The sequence below is a fragment of the Branchiostoma lanceolatum genome, chromosome 2 (assembly GCF_035083965.1).
Source record: "Branchiostoma lanceolatum isolate klBraLanc5 chromosome 2, klBraLanc5.hap2, whole genome shotgun sequence".
Classification (NCBI taxonomy): domain Eukaryota; kingdom Metazoa; phylum Chordata; class Leptocardii; order Amphioxiformes; family Branchiostomatidae; genus Branchiostoma; species Branchiostoma lanceolatum.
This window is the reverse complement of record NC_089723.1, coordinates 1,769,081-1,784,090: the sequence shown is the minus strand read 5'-3', so window position 1 is coordinate 1,784,090 and position 15,010 is coordinate 1,769,081. Positions and strand designations below refer to the sequence as shown.

General features: G+C 47.1%; 1 protein-coding gene across 1 annotated transcript in view; it reads left to right on the top strand.

The window, feature by feature from the left end:
- LOC136426459 (dmX-like protein 2) overlaps positions 1-15,010 on the top strand; it is a 112,204-nt gene that overhangs the window by 46,448 nt on the left and 50,746 nt on the right. The window contains exons 19-34 of the mRNA XM_066415123.1: positions 93-233; positions 830-951; positions 1,269-1,433; positions 1,827-1,927; positions 2,790-2,938; positions 3,604-3,851; positions 4,707-6,274; positions 7,183-7,289; positions 8,278-8,448; positions 9,105-9,202; positions 9,697-9,961; positions 10,846-11,064; positions 11,580-11,849; positions 12,642-12,855; positions 13,186-13,650; positions 13,941-14,155. Coding sequence (XP_066271220.1) covers positions 93-233; positions 830-951; positions 1,269-1,433; positions 1,827-1,927; positions 2,790-2,938; positions 3,604-3,851; positions 4,707-6,274; positions 7,183-7,289; positions 8,278-8,448; positions 9,105-9,202; positions 9,697-9,961; positions 10,846-11,064; positions 11,580-11,849; positions 12,642-12,855; positions 13,186-13,650; positions 13,941-14,155 — 4,518 coding nt within the window. The remainder of the gene's footprint in view (positions 1-92; positions 234-829; positions 952-1,268; positions 1,434-1,826; positions 1,928-2,789; positions 2,939-3,603; positions 3,852-4,706; positions 6,275-7,182; positions 7,290-8,277; positions 8,449-9,104; positions 9,203-9,696; positions 9,962-10,845; positions 11,065-11,579; positions 11,850-12,641; positions 12,856-13,185; positions 13,651-13,940; positions 14,156-15,010) is intronic.

The following is a 15,010-nucleotide window of genomic DNA, read 5'->3' as shown; positions in this document are numbered from 1 at the left end:
CTTTAATAAGTAGACTTAGGTATGAAGGCTTTTGCATAATCTTTACAAGACTATGTTAACCTATTATGATAAATACTTCTTGTGATTTTCAGAGCGAAGGGTTCAGCAGTGGAGGGGAGTCTGTGGACATGGCGTGGGAGAAACGGGAGCCGCTGTTCAAAATAGTTAGCCAGCAGTCCACCAAGAGGCCAGGCTGTGTCATAGAGCTGGATACCATCACTCAGGCCAAACGGGTGGGTCGGGAAAGAGATCTTATTTTGTATGTGTCTGTGTCTGCGTGGTGTGTGTGTGTATGTATGTGCAAGTCAGAGTGTTTTATAGTGTTATTTGTAAGCAGTCCACCAAGAGGCCGAACTGCGTTATAGAACTGTATACTATCACACAGGCCAAACGGGTGGGTCGGGAGGGGGGTTTGTTAGACTTAACATCATCTGTGTTAAAGTGTTGAAGTTGGATCTTTTGTGTGCTTTGAAAGTTTGAATCAAAGTTGAGTAAATTTCCTTTAATTGTTTCCGCTCTCATGACACTAAAACAGTTGATGCAAAATGGCTTGATTTACTATAGAGACATGTGTATGTGTGTGTTTGTATGTATGTGTGAGCGTGCATGTGTGTATGTCTGTGTGTGAGTGCATGAGAGTGTGTGCGTGCGTGTGTGTATGTGTGCGTGCGTGTATGGAGTTACAAATAAGACTGCCGTCTCTGACACCCCTGTTCCCTCCCCAGTCCTGGCAGAGCTGAGTGAGTGTGCGCTCGCGTGCGCTTGCGTGCGATCGCGTGCGTGGGGGGAGTAAAGTCTGGCATCTCTGACTCCCATATTCCCTCCCCAGTCCTGGCAGAGCACCCAGCTGCTGCATGTGTTCCAGGAAGAGTTCCTCCTGGGCCAGAAGCAGGCCGGAGAGATGAGTATCAGCACCGAACCTGTGGACACGCAGCCTATGAACTCCTCAGGGTAGGTGTACATATATGTGCTGACAGGGTTTAGGCTTAGGCTTAGGCTTAGGGTTAGGCTTAGGTTTAACCCTATATATGTCCTGTTGGGCCAAAAGGAGGCCGGAGAGATGAGCATCAGCACCGAACCTGTGGATACCCAGCCTATGAACTCCTCAGGGTAGGTGTACATATATGTGCTGACAGGGTTTAGGCTTAGGCTTAGGCTTAGGGTTAGGCTTAGGTTTAACCCTATATATGTCCTGTTGGGCCAAAAGGAGGCCGGAGAGATGAGCATCAGCACCGAACCTGTGGATACCCAGCCTATGAACTCCTCAGGGTAGGTGTACATATATGTGCTGACAGGGTTAGGCTTAGGCTTAGGCTTAGGCTTAGGGTTTGGCTTAGGTTTAACCCTATATATGTCCTGCTGGGCCAAAAGCAGGCCGGAGAGATGAGCATCAGCACCGAACCTGTGGACACCCAGCCTATGAACTCCTCAGGGTAGGTGTACATGTATGTGCTGACAGGGTTAGGGTAAGGTTTAGGGTTAGGGTTAGGTTTAACCCTATGTCCTGCTGGGCCAGAAGCAGGCCGGAGAGATGAGCATCAGCACCGAACCTGTGGACACGCAGCCTATGAACTCCTCAGGGTAGGTGTGATCACAGGAACAACTTTTATGCCCGGCTGCCCTGAAAGTTGCTTGTTGCATGTTGATATATACCAGTTGCTTGAGTAACTAATTTTTGGCGTATTCTATTACCTGGATGTCTAACCTTCATCAACGTACATGTATGTACTGATGGTCCAAGGGTGTCTGTGCTTATTTTCATTGTATAGTGGAAGAACAGTTTAAAAGCGATCAAGATACATCTCCATTTCTGTTCACCTGCACAGGTATGACGAAGGTTTCTACCTGGTGGTCCTTGAGAAGGTGGATGAGACGTCAGTTCTGCATATGTGGTACATCGAGATCGTCTCACAACTACAGACACCAGGTAAAGATGTCTTATGCACTCATCCTCACATCGGAGAGAAGGCTTCCATTCAGCTGTCACAGATACAGCTATAGTGGGTTTAGGATGATGATTTGACCAGACATAATATAGTGTCTGCCATGCCAGTCTATCTTCTAAACAGTGGATAATACAGTTCTTTGTACATAAGTGTTTTTCACCAAATTTGACTTTTTCTGAAAGTCAGACCAGTCATAATTGCACTGAGGTGGTCACCAAAACGTTGGGAAGGGAAACAAACTTACCAACTTGATGAAACTATTCAAGAATGTTCTAAACAGTTGATTCCCCTCCATCTCAACATGCCCTGTTTTATACCTCTCTACATCTGAAGAGCTACAGGCTATGAAAGATTGTAAAGGTGCAATTTGTTTTGTGTTGTGTGGTACAAGATACAAGCATTTCACTGCCTGTGTTCCATGTGCTGTTACAATCCAAATCATCATCTCATCTGGTCATGACTGTCTCAAGAGTGTTCATGGCCCATCTTCTCCATCCCTCCCTATCCTCCACCGCACTGGGCAGGTCGGTAACAGTGGGGATCAACCTCCACTAACTGACCAGTCTAACTGGTCCGGACCTTTTAGCCACTGTAAAAACCCAAAGGTGCAAGTGCGCCGCTCCCGGGATTAGAACCCGCGCCAATCCCGATCCGCACGGCTTGGGAAATCAACGTGCTAACCACTAGGCTAAAAGGTCCGGACCAGTTAGACTGGTCAGTTAGTGGAGGTTGATCCCCACTGTTACAGGTCTTCCAATGTACAGTTTACATCTAGACACAGTTGATGACTTAGTAGGTCCAAATAAGTCAAATTAAAAGTGAACTTTCTCCATGCCCTCACAGCTGCGCCGGACATGACGCCCAAGTTCAACTCCGAGTACGCCCACGACAGCGACACGTCGCCGGAGACGTCGGAGCCCAACAGCCCGACAACGGGATTCACACCGTCGTTTCACGCGCCCACCTCCAAACTCGTCATCACCTCACACAAGGTAACAATAATTCTTGCCGTACTTCACGAATATGAAGACTGTAACATGTTGACAATCCAGTCAAATCTGTACAAGTGACCAAATAAAAAGACTATTTTTACACAACCAATCAACGGACGTTTTGGTGACCATCTGTCACCTTCATCAAGGCAATTCTGACTGGTTCACATTGCACTGCAGCACAGGTGTTGCTGCTCATAGATACTGCATATAAAGATATACCGTCCCAGACGTACAGGAGTGTAACACATACACAACTATCGAGCAACAAACAATGCAACGATTATCATCTATTTCTTAATGTGTACAAGGGACCATCTTTACCAAAGGTTAACCTGCATTGAATTATGAATGAATGCATTGAATGAAATTCAATGAATGTCTGAGGCAGTGGTAGCCAAAATACTGTACATGCATCTAAGTTTGCATGGTTTTTTATTTTGCGCCAAAGGAAAAAATATTGAATGCTCGCGGTGGTTTTATGTTTGCAGCAGTGCTATATATAGTCACCTACTACTACACTATTGGACAAAGATGTTCGCAGTGAAACAGTCGCCGTGAAAACCGTGAACATGAAACGACCACAAATATTTCTGCGTGTACAATACACCACTATGAGGGTGGTTTTCTGATGATGACTGATTGGTTTTATCTCCCGTCCCCAGGTTTACGAAGCCACGCTCGCTCTCCCAGAGGGGGTGCAAGTAATAGATGCAACACCCGCGGCGGGACATCTCAGCTCGGCTTCTATCTACCCAGCATGCCTCGCTCCCTATCTCATCGTGACGGCGTGCTCGGACGGGAAGGTTCGCTTCTGGCGCTGCAACGTCTCGAACAAGGCTTCCGAGTTTGAGGAATTCAGCGGCGTCATGTCACCTGTAGACTTTGTCAGGGCCCAGGATAAGAAGTACAGGTACGTAGTAGATGAATGTTATTTGCCACCTTACTTGTGATTTTTTCCTCTGAGTCTGGCATCTGTGTGGCATAGTGGCAGAGCGTCCGGCTATGAACCAATAAGACCCAGGTTCAATCCCCAGTGGAGTACCCATGACATGTCCGGAAAGGTACTTAACACATATTTCCCATGTCCTAAGCCCAACAGTAGGGTTTGGGTTGGCGTTAGGAAGGGCATCCAGCCGTAAAACTCTTGCTACAAAAAAGACTTGCACTTGATGAGGAGTTCTGGGGCTCCCCCATCCATGTGCAAGTAAGTCCAACCCCCATATATGATGGGGAACAAAAGACGTAAAATTGGAGAGAGAGAGAGAGAGTCTATGTGCTTTGTGCTTATGCAATACTGCTTACTACAGCCAGTAAAAAGGTCCAGTTGTTTCAAATCTAACCCATTCTGCTCTCACTTCTACATGTACTTGTCAAAAATACACTAGTTTGCTCCAGTTTCTTTCAATCAGTCTGTATTCTCACAATGTATTCGACATTTCTCAAGTTCTGAAATATTTTAACATTGCCACACACAGTTGTGGGTTTGCAGTAACTTGCAGTATCAGTAAAATTTCACTGACTCAATATTGAAGTTATATTTTTCCTTCCATGTTTCCCTGGGCTGCATGAGTTTGAAACTTTGTTGCGCTAACAAAATATGGTTGCGTGGCACAACTGGGCAACCGGGTATTTCCAAACCTATAGTGCCTTATTTCTACTGTGCCATATTGAATCTGATTATTTATCAGTTTATGAGTTCATCCTTGTGTGTCAATAAAGTACCTGACTCAGCGATATTTTTCCCTCCTTGTTTCTGTGGCTGCAGGTGGGTCGAGTGGGAACTGATGGTGTCAGAAAAGGATGCCAGCAGCGCCGTGCAGGTAGACGGGGAACCCGTGGCGATAAGCAGCGCGTACAACGGGAGGTTCGCCTGTGGGTTCAAGGTGCTCAACCCTCCGACGGACAAACAGGCCGAACGGGTACCCATGGAAAGTAACGCTGCGTTCTGCGTGGCTATTTTCGAGTGCGAGTCCACGGGTGGCTCGGAGTGGATAGTCGAGGACACATTGTTCCTCTCGGTGCCGGACACGTCCCCGGACCGTGCCCTTGTCCCACCCCAGCAGACTAAGTACCAGGTCCTACAGTTGGACTGGGTATCGAAGGAGGATGGCTCGCACATTCTAACCGTTGGGGTGGGGCCCAAAGTCTTCATGTACACTCCAGTGTCCCCCGCCCTACACTCATCATCAGAGCAGGGCGTCGAGGTCGCCCCCAACGGCCTCATGGCCTCTATGTTCTTGCCGGTGGCGACGCTCAGCCACAAGAAGGAGAACCAACGCTGGATGCTCCTTCGCAGTATCGACTTACTCACTCCCGACGGACTCGAGGCACATTCCATGTCGCTATCCTGGGTGCGCGACGGCATCCTTGTCGTGGGCCTGGGAGACGAGAAACATGTGTATTCCCAGTGGTCCAGCAAGATGAAAGAGGAGGAGAAGGTCTTGCTGTCGGAAGAAGTAGCGTCCCAGGACAATCTTAGCTCCAGAGACTCCCCCAGTAGCACTCCCAGCACCTCTATTGTAAGTAGAATATCGGCCACGGGGAACAAAGCCAGCCCGGAGAAGCCGCCACCAGCCGAGGTCCAGAGCAAAACGGACCTGAGCCAGAACAAGACCCTTCACGACATCGGGTTGTTTGAAGCCGCATATCTTGCCTCCCCAACCCTCCCCCAGTACCACCCTCAGCAGCTTATGGAGATCATGAACTTCGGGAAGTTCCGCCGCGTGCGTGCGATCCTGTCGCACATCGTGCGCTGCATCTCGTCGGACGATCAGGTGACCCTTCCAGCGGAACAAGACACGTCGGGGGACGAAACCGACCGGCGGCGGCACCTCACCCGCGGTTTGAGCATGCTCAGTCGCTCCTACAGCATTAGCGCGGACCCGTTTGAGCACGGCCAGGAGGGTCACCCTGACTTTGTGGAGCTGGAGTATATCCCGCCGCTACCCCTATACGCCCTTCTAGCTGCGGACAGCGACAAATCTGCGTTCCTCCAACAACAGGACGCCCCGACGAAATCCAGCGTAGAGACCAGCGCAGACAAAACCGACGGCGATGCCTACAGCACGCTGTTCGAACACCCGGACCTCAACGTGGACGAGGATTTCATCGCTTTCACCGCCAAGACCAAGCCGCAACCAAAGACGATTTCCCTCAAGCAGTTCCCTCCGACGTACTTCGGTCCGGAGCACGCGAGAATCCTGACCATGCATCTGACGCACTCGAGGCTCCCGGGGCTGTCCAGTTTGGAGCAGATGCAACTGCTGGCTGTGGCAGACACGCTCGCACACACACGGACCGAGTTCAGCGAAGGCACCTCCACCACCGCAAACAGTAAGCTACTACGAATACTAGTATGTTAGTCATGATGAGTAAATGAAGAAAAAGACTCTTTTTACACAACCAAGGGATTTATTCAACCGACGTTTCGGTGACCCTCTGTCACCTTCTTCAAGGCAATTCTGACTGGTTCACATAGCAATGCAGCACAGTCACGTTTGGGACCGCATCCTAAAGAAATAATCGTCGCATTGTTGTTGATCGATATGTAGTTGTGTATGTGTTACACTTCTGTACGTTTGGGACCGCATAGTGATGTCATCCCCTGTGTTTGTACATATGTAAATATTTTGCGTCTGCATCTCATTAATATGTATAAGCAGCAACACCTGTGCTGCATTGCTATGTGAACCAGTCAGAATTGCCTTGAAGAAGGTGACAGAGGGTCACCGAAACGTCGGTTGAATAAATCCCTTGGTTGTGTAAAAAGAGTCTTTTTCTTCAGTGACTTACCAACCTGATGAAACTATTCACGGATGATGAGTAAATGTTGCCTCGAGGAAAGGTAAGGTTTTATGGTTAGTATGCTAGTATTTTAGGAGAAGGGTTAGCATCCCTCCCTGTTAAATATATCCTGCTACTGAAACAGCAAGGAAACTTGTTGACCTGTGTGCCTCTAGGCGCTACAAGGGTCTGAACGAATACGTAGTACATGTATGTTTAACTTAGTATTTTCTCTCTCAGTACAAAGGCAACTCTTGAGAGTAGAGCAATGCTTGAGTGCATAAGAAAATGTTCTACATGCAAGAGTAAAACTTTTTAAAAATTTGATGAATAAGGATGGAGCACTGCAAATTGTAAGATGAAAGTTTTGTAGTTAGTATAATATGGTTAGTATATATAGGGTGATTTTATTCTTTATTGTATTTGATCCAAATTGTAATGTGACGTTATTGCTACAGGTGAGACCGTGGATGGGTGTGGTCTGAGGTACCTGATCGCCATGCGACACCACCTGTACCTGCTCAGGTCCCTCCCACCTGTGCAGAGAGCTCAGGTGTTCCGACAGGTGAGTGTGTGTGTCTGTGTGTGTGTGTGTGTGTGTGTGTGCGTGTGGGCTTCAAATAACTGTATGTAACATTAATCAAGTTCATTTTTTTCATCTGTGTCATAGGTCAGTCATCGTAAGTGTTAGTGACACATTTTGAGCTTTTTTTAGAATGTAAAAAGGTGCTGCATATGTTATGGAATTTTCCTTCTTTGAAATATTTCAGAATTTGAAGCATTGGTTTACTATCATATATAGATTTTTTACTTATTGTTATCCCAAGCCAACAAATCTGTACGGTGTCCTTAGCTTGATATTTGAAAAAAGAAAATTTAAGACTTTCTAGAATATAAGAAGGTGCTGCTATAGTTATGGAATTTTCCTTCTTTGAAATGTATCTCATATAACTTTCAATGCTATTTCGAAATTTATAGCATCTATTTTTTAGATCTTTGACTTATTGTGTTCTCAAGCAAACTAATTCTATCCGTCGGGTTAAGTGTCCTTCTGATATTTGAAAAAAAAGAAAGTTTAAGACTTTCTTCCATGTCTTGCACAGAGCCTGGCCACCTCTAACTTGTAAATTTGATTCTAAGATTTCCGATTATACAGGTAAAGACATTAGTACAGTGTAATTCTAGTAAGATGTAAGAAATAGAAACCTTAAGGCTTTCCCGTCTTCTACAGGGACTGGCCACCTCCCACTTATACCATTGATTCTAAGATTTCCGATGATACATGTACAGGCATCAGTACATGTAATATTAAGACTGTAAGAAATAGAAACCTTAAGGCTTTCCCGTCTTCTGTAAGAAGTTTAAGACTTTCTTCCATGTCTTCCACAGAGCCTGGCCACCTCCAACTTATACCATTGATTCTAAGATTTCCGATGATACAGGTAGAGACATATTAAGTACATGTAATTATACTAAGATGTAAGCAATAGAAACCTTAAGGCTTCCCCGTCGTCTGTAGGAAGTTTAAGACTTTTCCTTCATGTCTTCTGCAGGGCCTGGCCACCTCCAACTTTGCGTGGGCGTTCCACTCGGAGTCTGAGGCGGACCTGTTGAACATGATCCCCACCCTGCACAAGGGCAAGCCCACCTGGAAGGAGCTGAAGGCCCTGGGGGTGGGGTGGTGGCTCCGCAACAACAACACTCTCAGGACCACCATGGAGAAGGTACTGTAACAACATGTACAAAAAATGTAACTCTTGCCCGAACTAGACAAAGTCAAAAAGTTCCTCCCGCAACACTTGGTGGAGCCTATGACGGTGCCCATTTCCAAATCGCAGCCCTTGGGCCGGTCCCCAGAAAGTGCGAAAAGGACGAAAAGGAAGAAATGGAACGAAATGGAACGAACCAAAACATATGTAACATTATGGGGAAGGTTATTATCTGAGCATGTATTAGTCTAGTAATCTCGATTAACATTTATCATCCGGCGGGGTTACATAAATCTGCCACTTTGAGAGACAGTGGGTTTGAGAGATCTCTAGTGCAGCACCCCCCAAGCACAGTTTAGATATACAGTCCTGAGTGCATTATACTGGGGGACGTTGGGTTGGAGATCTGTTTGGACGTATCTTTTCAGGGTGGCGGAATTATGTACCCTGGTGGAATTGACTTTAGCTAACTAACTAAATGTATTATGTACTTAGTATATAGTATTGTGTGTGTGTTCATTTCTAACTTCAGACTATATGGGACCAAAATGGAAATGATGTGAAAACACAGATGTTGTAGGTAATTCGTGTATTATTTTCGGAGGCTTATTTGCCAGTAAAATTTGTTAACTTATGACGACTTACTGATTCTGAGTGTGTATTGATCCCAGGTGGCCAAGGCAGCGTTTCAGAACAAGAACGAACCGATGGACGCAGCGCTGTACTACATGGCCATGAAGAAGAAAACACTCGTCTGGGGCCTGTTCAGGTGGGTGGAATTTCAAAATCACATCAGTTTAGCTTGACAGGTGTGTTACACTGAAAGGTAGTTGTACCAGCTACACAATGCAGACACACTGGCACACATACTCATACTGAAGCCACACTTTTATCTTACCTATAGGTCTGGAGCAAAGTAGAAATACTCACAACTCCTTTAAATTTGATAAATCCTGGCGTAACAGTCAGAGTTGACACCAATTGACCAGAATATATTTTTTGATTGACCAACTTTGGTTGGCAAATGTACATGTATTTTGGAACAACTGAATAAACTATATGTTGTTGATTGTTGATATTCAAATACCGGGAGTCCTTAAAACAAAAATTGGAAGGAATCATGTCTAATTCTATCCTTCAGGTCTGTAAAGGAGAAAAAGATGATGGACTTCTTCCACAACAACTTTGACGAGGACTAGTGGCAGATGATTGACTGATTGATTGATTGAGATAGCTACAAGTCTACCTTTTTCTATTCTTCAGGTCTGTAAAGGACAAAAAAATGATGGACTTCTTCCACCACAACTTTAACGAGGACCGATGGCGGCGGGCGGCGCTCAAGAACGCCTTTGCGCTCCTTGGTAAGCAGCGGTTCGAGCACGCGGCAGCATTCTTCCTTCTGGCGGGCTCGCTGCCGGACGCCATCGAAGTCTGCATCAACAAGCTTGACGACCTACAGCTGGCCATGGTGGTGGCTCGCCTGTACAGCTCAAATCTGGAGCAGGACGTTCCAGGCAGCCAGAAACAGGTGTGTGGAGGCTGTTTGTGTGTATTTATTTGTTTGTTTATATTGTTGTGAAAACTACTGACCTTTACTTTGAGTACTGATGAAAAAAAAAATATTCCCATATTATATGTTCCATTCAGGTTAATCTGTGACGATAATCGACATAGTAAGAATTTTACATCTCTTATTTCGGAACGCAATGTAGAGCGCTAAACCAACAAGCTCTCAACCAGTCCTCTGCTTCAGGTCAAATCAACTTGAGAAGGACCAGATATAATAGAGGACTAGTCGAAAGCTTGTGGGTAAGCACACTTCATTGTGTACAGAAATAAAGTGTGAATTATTTACCATATACATGTACATGTCCCATTGTCCCCAGGTTCTGTATGAGCATGTGCTGGGCCTGAGTGATGCTGGGCAGGTTGTAATGTACTGACATGCGTCCCATTGTTCCCAGGTTCTATACGAGCATGTGCTGGGCCTGAGTGATGCTGGGCAGGTTGTAATGTACTGACATGCGTCCCATTGTTCCCAGGTTCTATACGAGCATGTGCTGGGCCTGAGTGATGCTGGGGAAGGGCAAGAGGAGGGGAAGATGCACCCGGACCCTTTTCTGCGCAGCATCGCCTACTGGCTGCTGAAGGACCACTAATGTACTGACATGTGTCCCATTGTTCCCAGGTTCTGTATGAGCATGTGCTGGGCCTGAGTGATGCTGGGCAGGTTGTAATGTACTGACATGCGTCCCATTGTTCCCAGGTTCTGTACGAGCATGTGCTGGGCCTGAGTGATGCTGGGGAAGAACAAGAGGAGGGGAAGATGCACCCGGACCCGTTTCTGCGCAGCATCGCCTACTGGCTGCTTAAGGACCACTAATGTACTGACATGTGTCCCATTGTTCCCAGGTTCTGTATGAGCATGTGCTGGGCCTGAGTGATGCTGGGGAAGAGCAAGAGGAGGGGAAGATGCACCCGGACCCGTTCCTGCGCAGCATCGCCTACTGGCTGCTGAAGGACCACACCCGCGCGCTCAACTGCCTCCTGCAGCAGCCGCGCCAGGACGAGATGGACTCTCCCAGCAGCGTGCGGTCCGCAAAGGGAAGCGAGTACTCCGCAAACCCAGAGGTTTGTGTGTTTGCTAACCACCTTTAGGCAGAACACACTTGTCCAGTTTTGTACAGGAAATACAAGCTGCGTAAGACTGAATCAGCTTACAGCTGTGATTTACATGTAAGTGACAGGGACTGTCATTCTCGTATAGGTCGGTTTAGCCATAGTCGATGCTGTAGGGCTGTTTTGAATTAGGATTTTACAATGGTCAATACTGACTGATGGGGGCTGTATATACATGTATAGTAGCAGACTGTAAGGTTTGATCCACTCACACTGGGATGAACCCCTTCAATATGTATAGTGGGATTTGTAAGGTGTGACAGTCCTCAAACACGGGACCACCATTTAACGTTTCATTGAAGAGGATGTCTGGAACTGAAGCTAGGTACTCATTTTCACCTGAGTCAGGTGGAGAAATAGGTGTTAAGTGCCTTTTCCAAGGCTATAATATTGGGGGCTGCCAGGGATTCGAACCAGAACCTTTAGGTTCTAACAACCCTTACATAAGACCACCTTGCCACCTTCAGGTCTTCAACTTCTACAACTGGTTACGGACCCACCCTCTCCTCCTACGGAGACACCTGTCCACGCACGAGGGCTCTGTCCGCGGAGCGCAGTCCACGAACTCCGCACTCCTGGCAGGGGTCGGGTTACACGCCAGTCTGACTGCATCGGAGAAGGGGCTGGCGGACAAGATCACACCGATAGAGCGCCGACTGTACTTCACGACGGCGCATGCGCACTTCACGGCGGGGTGCCCCATGCTGGCGCTGGAGGTTCTCTCCAAACTTCCTCAGGTTTGTTGTTTGTTTGTTAACTTTCACATAATATCAATGAACACTTTATGACATAACACACCAGATTTGTACAGTAAGTATAAGATGGGCGTGACCAGTCTGTAAGGTTTGATCCACTCCAGGGCTGTCTACAGATTTACATTTTTTTCTGTCAAACTCTTTGATTGGGAGCCCGTGTTGTTAATTTTTGTTGTTAAATCTGTCATTTAAGCTTTCGAAGATAACTTTTCACCAATTTCATGTCAGTTTCAAGTTCAAATTTTTGGATGGATACGATGACATTTTTTTCCCGCCCAAAAGACTAATTTCTGTGACGGGACAGAGGGACGGGTCCTGGAGACAGCCCTCAACCGCACACACCTTTCTTATGGGTTCAAAATTTAGGCTGCTATGGATACGAACCCAGAGCCTTTAGATTCTAAGTCCACAACCCTAACCACGACCACTGTTCCACATCCGTGAATAATTCACTGATCAGGTTGCAAAATCACTCAAACTCCAGTAAAGAACCATGATGAGGGGGATATAGACTCTGTCATGTTTGGGACATCATTCTTCTTAAGTAAACTGACAATCTTAACTTCCTTATTCATTGCTGCTGGACAATATTTATTTTTGTATATATATCACAATACTTAATGTTCGGGACTACATTATAAGAAGCGACACCTAGTCTGCAGTGTGGAATAGTACCGGTCAGCACTACCCTGAGTACGGTCACTGAAAGTCTGCTGTTGATTATATATAGATCATGGTTGTGAATGAAGAACCTTGTTATCCACCTTGCCACAGGTGACGGAGAAAAGCCCAGACAACTCCTGCAACTCCACCGTCGTCGTCAACACCCCAGAGGACGAGGAAATGATCTCGAAGGGCGTCATCACGGTCACGCAGCCCAGCGCCGAGAAGTCGCGTATCGACAGCGTGTCTTCCTTAGACTGGAGCAAACCTGTGGTGTCCAGTACGCCCGCCCCTCCCACACTGGACTGGACCCAACCTGCAGCAGGTATGTGTGCGTGTGTGTGTGTGAGAGTGTGTGTCTGTGTGTGCGTGCGTATGAGCATGTGCGTGCATTCGTGTGTGTGTGTGTGTGTGTGTGTGCATGCGTGCAAACCTGTCGTATCCAGTACACCCGCCCCTCCCACACTGGACTGGAGCCAACCCTCAGCAGGTGTGTGTGTGCGTGCGTGTGTGCGTGCGTATGTGTGTGTGTGTGTGTGCGTATGTGCATGTGCGTGCATTCGTGTGTGTGTGTGTGTGTGTGTGCATGCGTGCAAACCTGTCGTATCCAGTACGCCCGCCCCTCCCACACTGGACTGGAGCCAACCCTCAGCAGGTATGAGTGCGTGTGTGTGTGTGTGTGTCTGTGTGTGCGTGCGTATGAGCATGTGCGTCCATTCGTGTGTGTGTGTGTGTGCATGCGTGCAAACCTGTCGTATCCAGTACACCCGCCCCTCCCACACTGGACTGGAGCCAACCCTCAGCAGGTGTGTGTGTGTGCGTGCGTGCGTGCGTATGTGTGTGTGTGCGTATGTGCATGTGCGTGCATTCGTGTGTGTGTGTGTGTGTGTGTGCATGCGTGCAAACCTGTCGTATCCAGTACACCCGCCCCTCCCACACTGGACTGGAGCCAACCCTCAGCAGGTGTGTGTGTGTGCGTGCGTGCGTGCGTATGTGTGTGTGTGCGTATGTGCATGTGCGTGCATTCGTGTGTGTGTGTGTGTGTGTGTGCATGCGTGCAAACCTGTCGTATCCAGTACGCCCGCCCCTCCCACACTGGACTGGAGCCAACCCTCAGCAGGTATGAGTGTGTGTGTGTGTGTGTGTGTGCATGGTTCCCTCCCACACTAGACTGGAGCCAACCCTCAGCAGGTATGTGTGTGCGTGTGTGCATGCGTGCGTGTGTGTGTGAGTGAGTGAGTGAGTGAGTGAGTGAGTGAGTGAGTGGATGGGTTACGGACCATAAATGAATCATATATAGTTTGAATGAATGAATTGTTTGTCCAGACAGGGAATAGATCTATTCTCTATATCTGTTCGTTTTACACTTGATATTTCTGAGTTTCTGATGTTTTCTACTACTGCCTATAGGTATGGACTGGAGCCAGCCGGTGTCCACCCTGGACAGTGGAGACCAGCTGGATCTGGACTGGGGAAACGACGATGATGATGAAGTTGAGGATGAAGAGGAAACGAAACCGACGGCAACCGGAGCCGGTGATCCCAACAAGCTGGCCGTACCAGCCATCAACAAGCAGGCGCTGTTAGCCAGTCCCATGGAGACGGAGATAGACCGCTGCAGGAAGGTGAGATCTACAGACTACATGACATATTTTTTGACAAATATTTATTAATAAACATTACACACAACAAATTTAAGAGTAGCTACTCTGGGGAGCTTTTGAGACAAACTCTGTCTCTTCATCAACCCGTTCAAGTCAGATCTCGTCTTGGAGTTCTCTTGTCACATGACTGATATTAATTTGATTATCACGTGACAAGAGACAGTCATATACAGGCTTGAGATAGTGACGCCCCCTGTCCCTGTTTAAGGTACTGTGTTGTCTGCATGTTGACTACATGTACAAGTTGAACTTGCGGTAGCGTGCGTAGTCCAGTTGTTAGTGGCCTTGCCTCTTGAACTTGAAGTCGTGAGTTTGATTCCGGCTTTGTCGCTCACCCGACATGCAGGCTGCCAGAAAGGGTTGCAGTCCTTAAGCCGGGACGCGTACGTTGAGCCGTGGTTCGATGTTCATTGTGCTTGTCGAAAAGAGCTAGGGGAATTTCCCTGGTACATTGAACCTGTAAATACTGTACATAGCGTCTGTCTTCTCTGTCACAACCAGTGGAAGAATAGCTCTTCAGTGAGCTAAGCTGGATTGAGATCACTTTCCTTTCCTTTTAGCTTCTTCTCTGTTTGTATTTTGATTCTTAGAAACAAACATGATCAAACATTTTTAACTCATACATTTTTCACCATACCCGCCAAGCAGTCAACAGGTCATGTTTAACTTACATTTTGCTTGTCAGAACATCCTTATGCACCCTCTTGTTGTTCTCGCCAATATTGTTTTATTTGAAATGCCTGTTTTAAACCCAGCTAAAGTCCATCGCGTGTCTGAAGATCTAGTTTAGACTTACTAACTAATCTTGTATTTTCG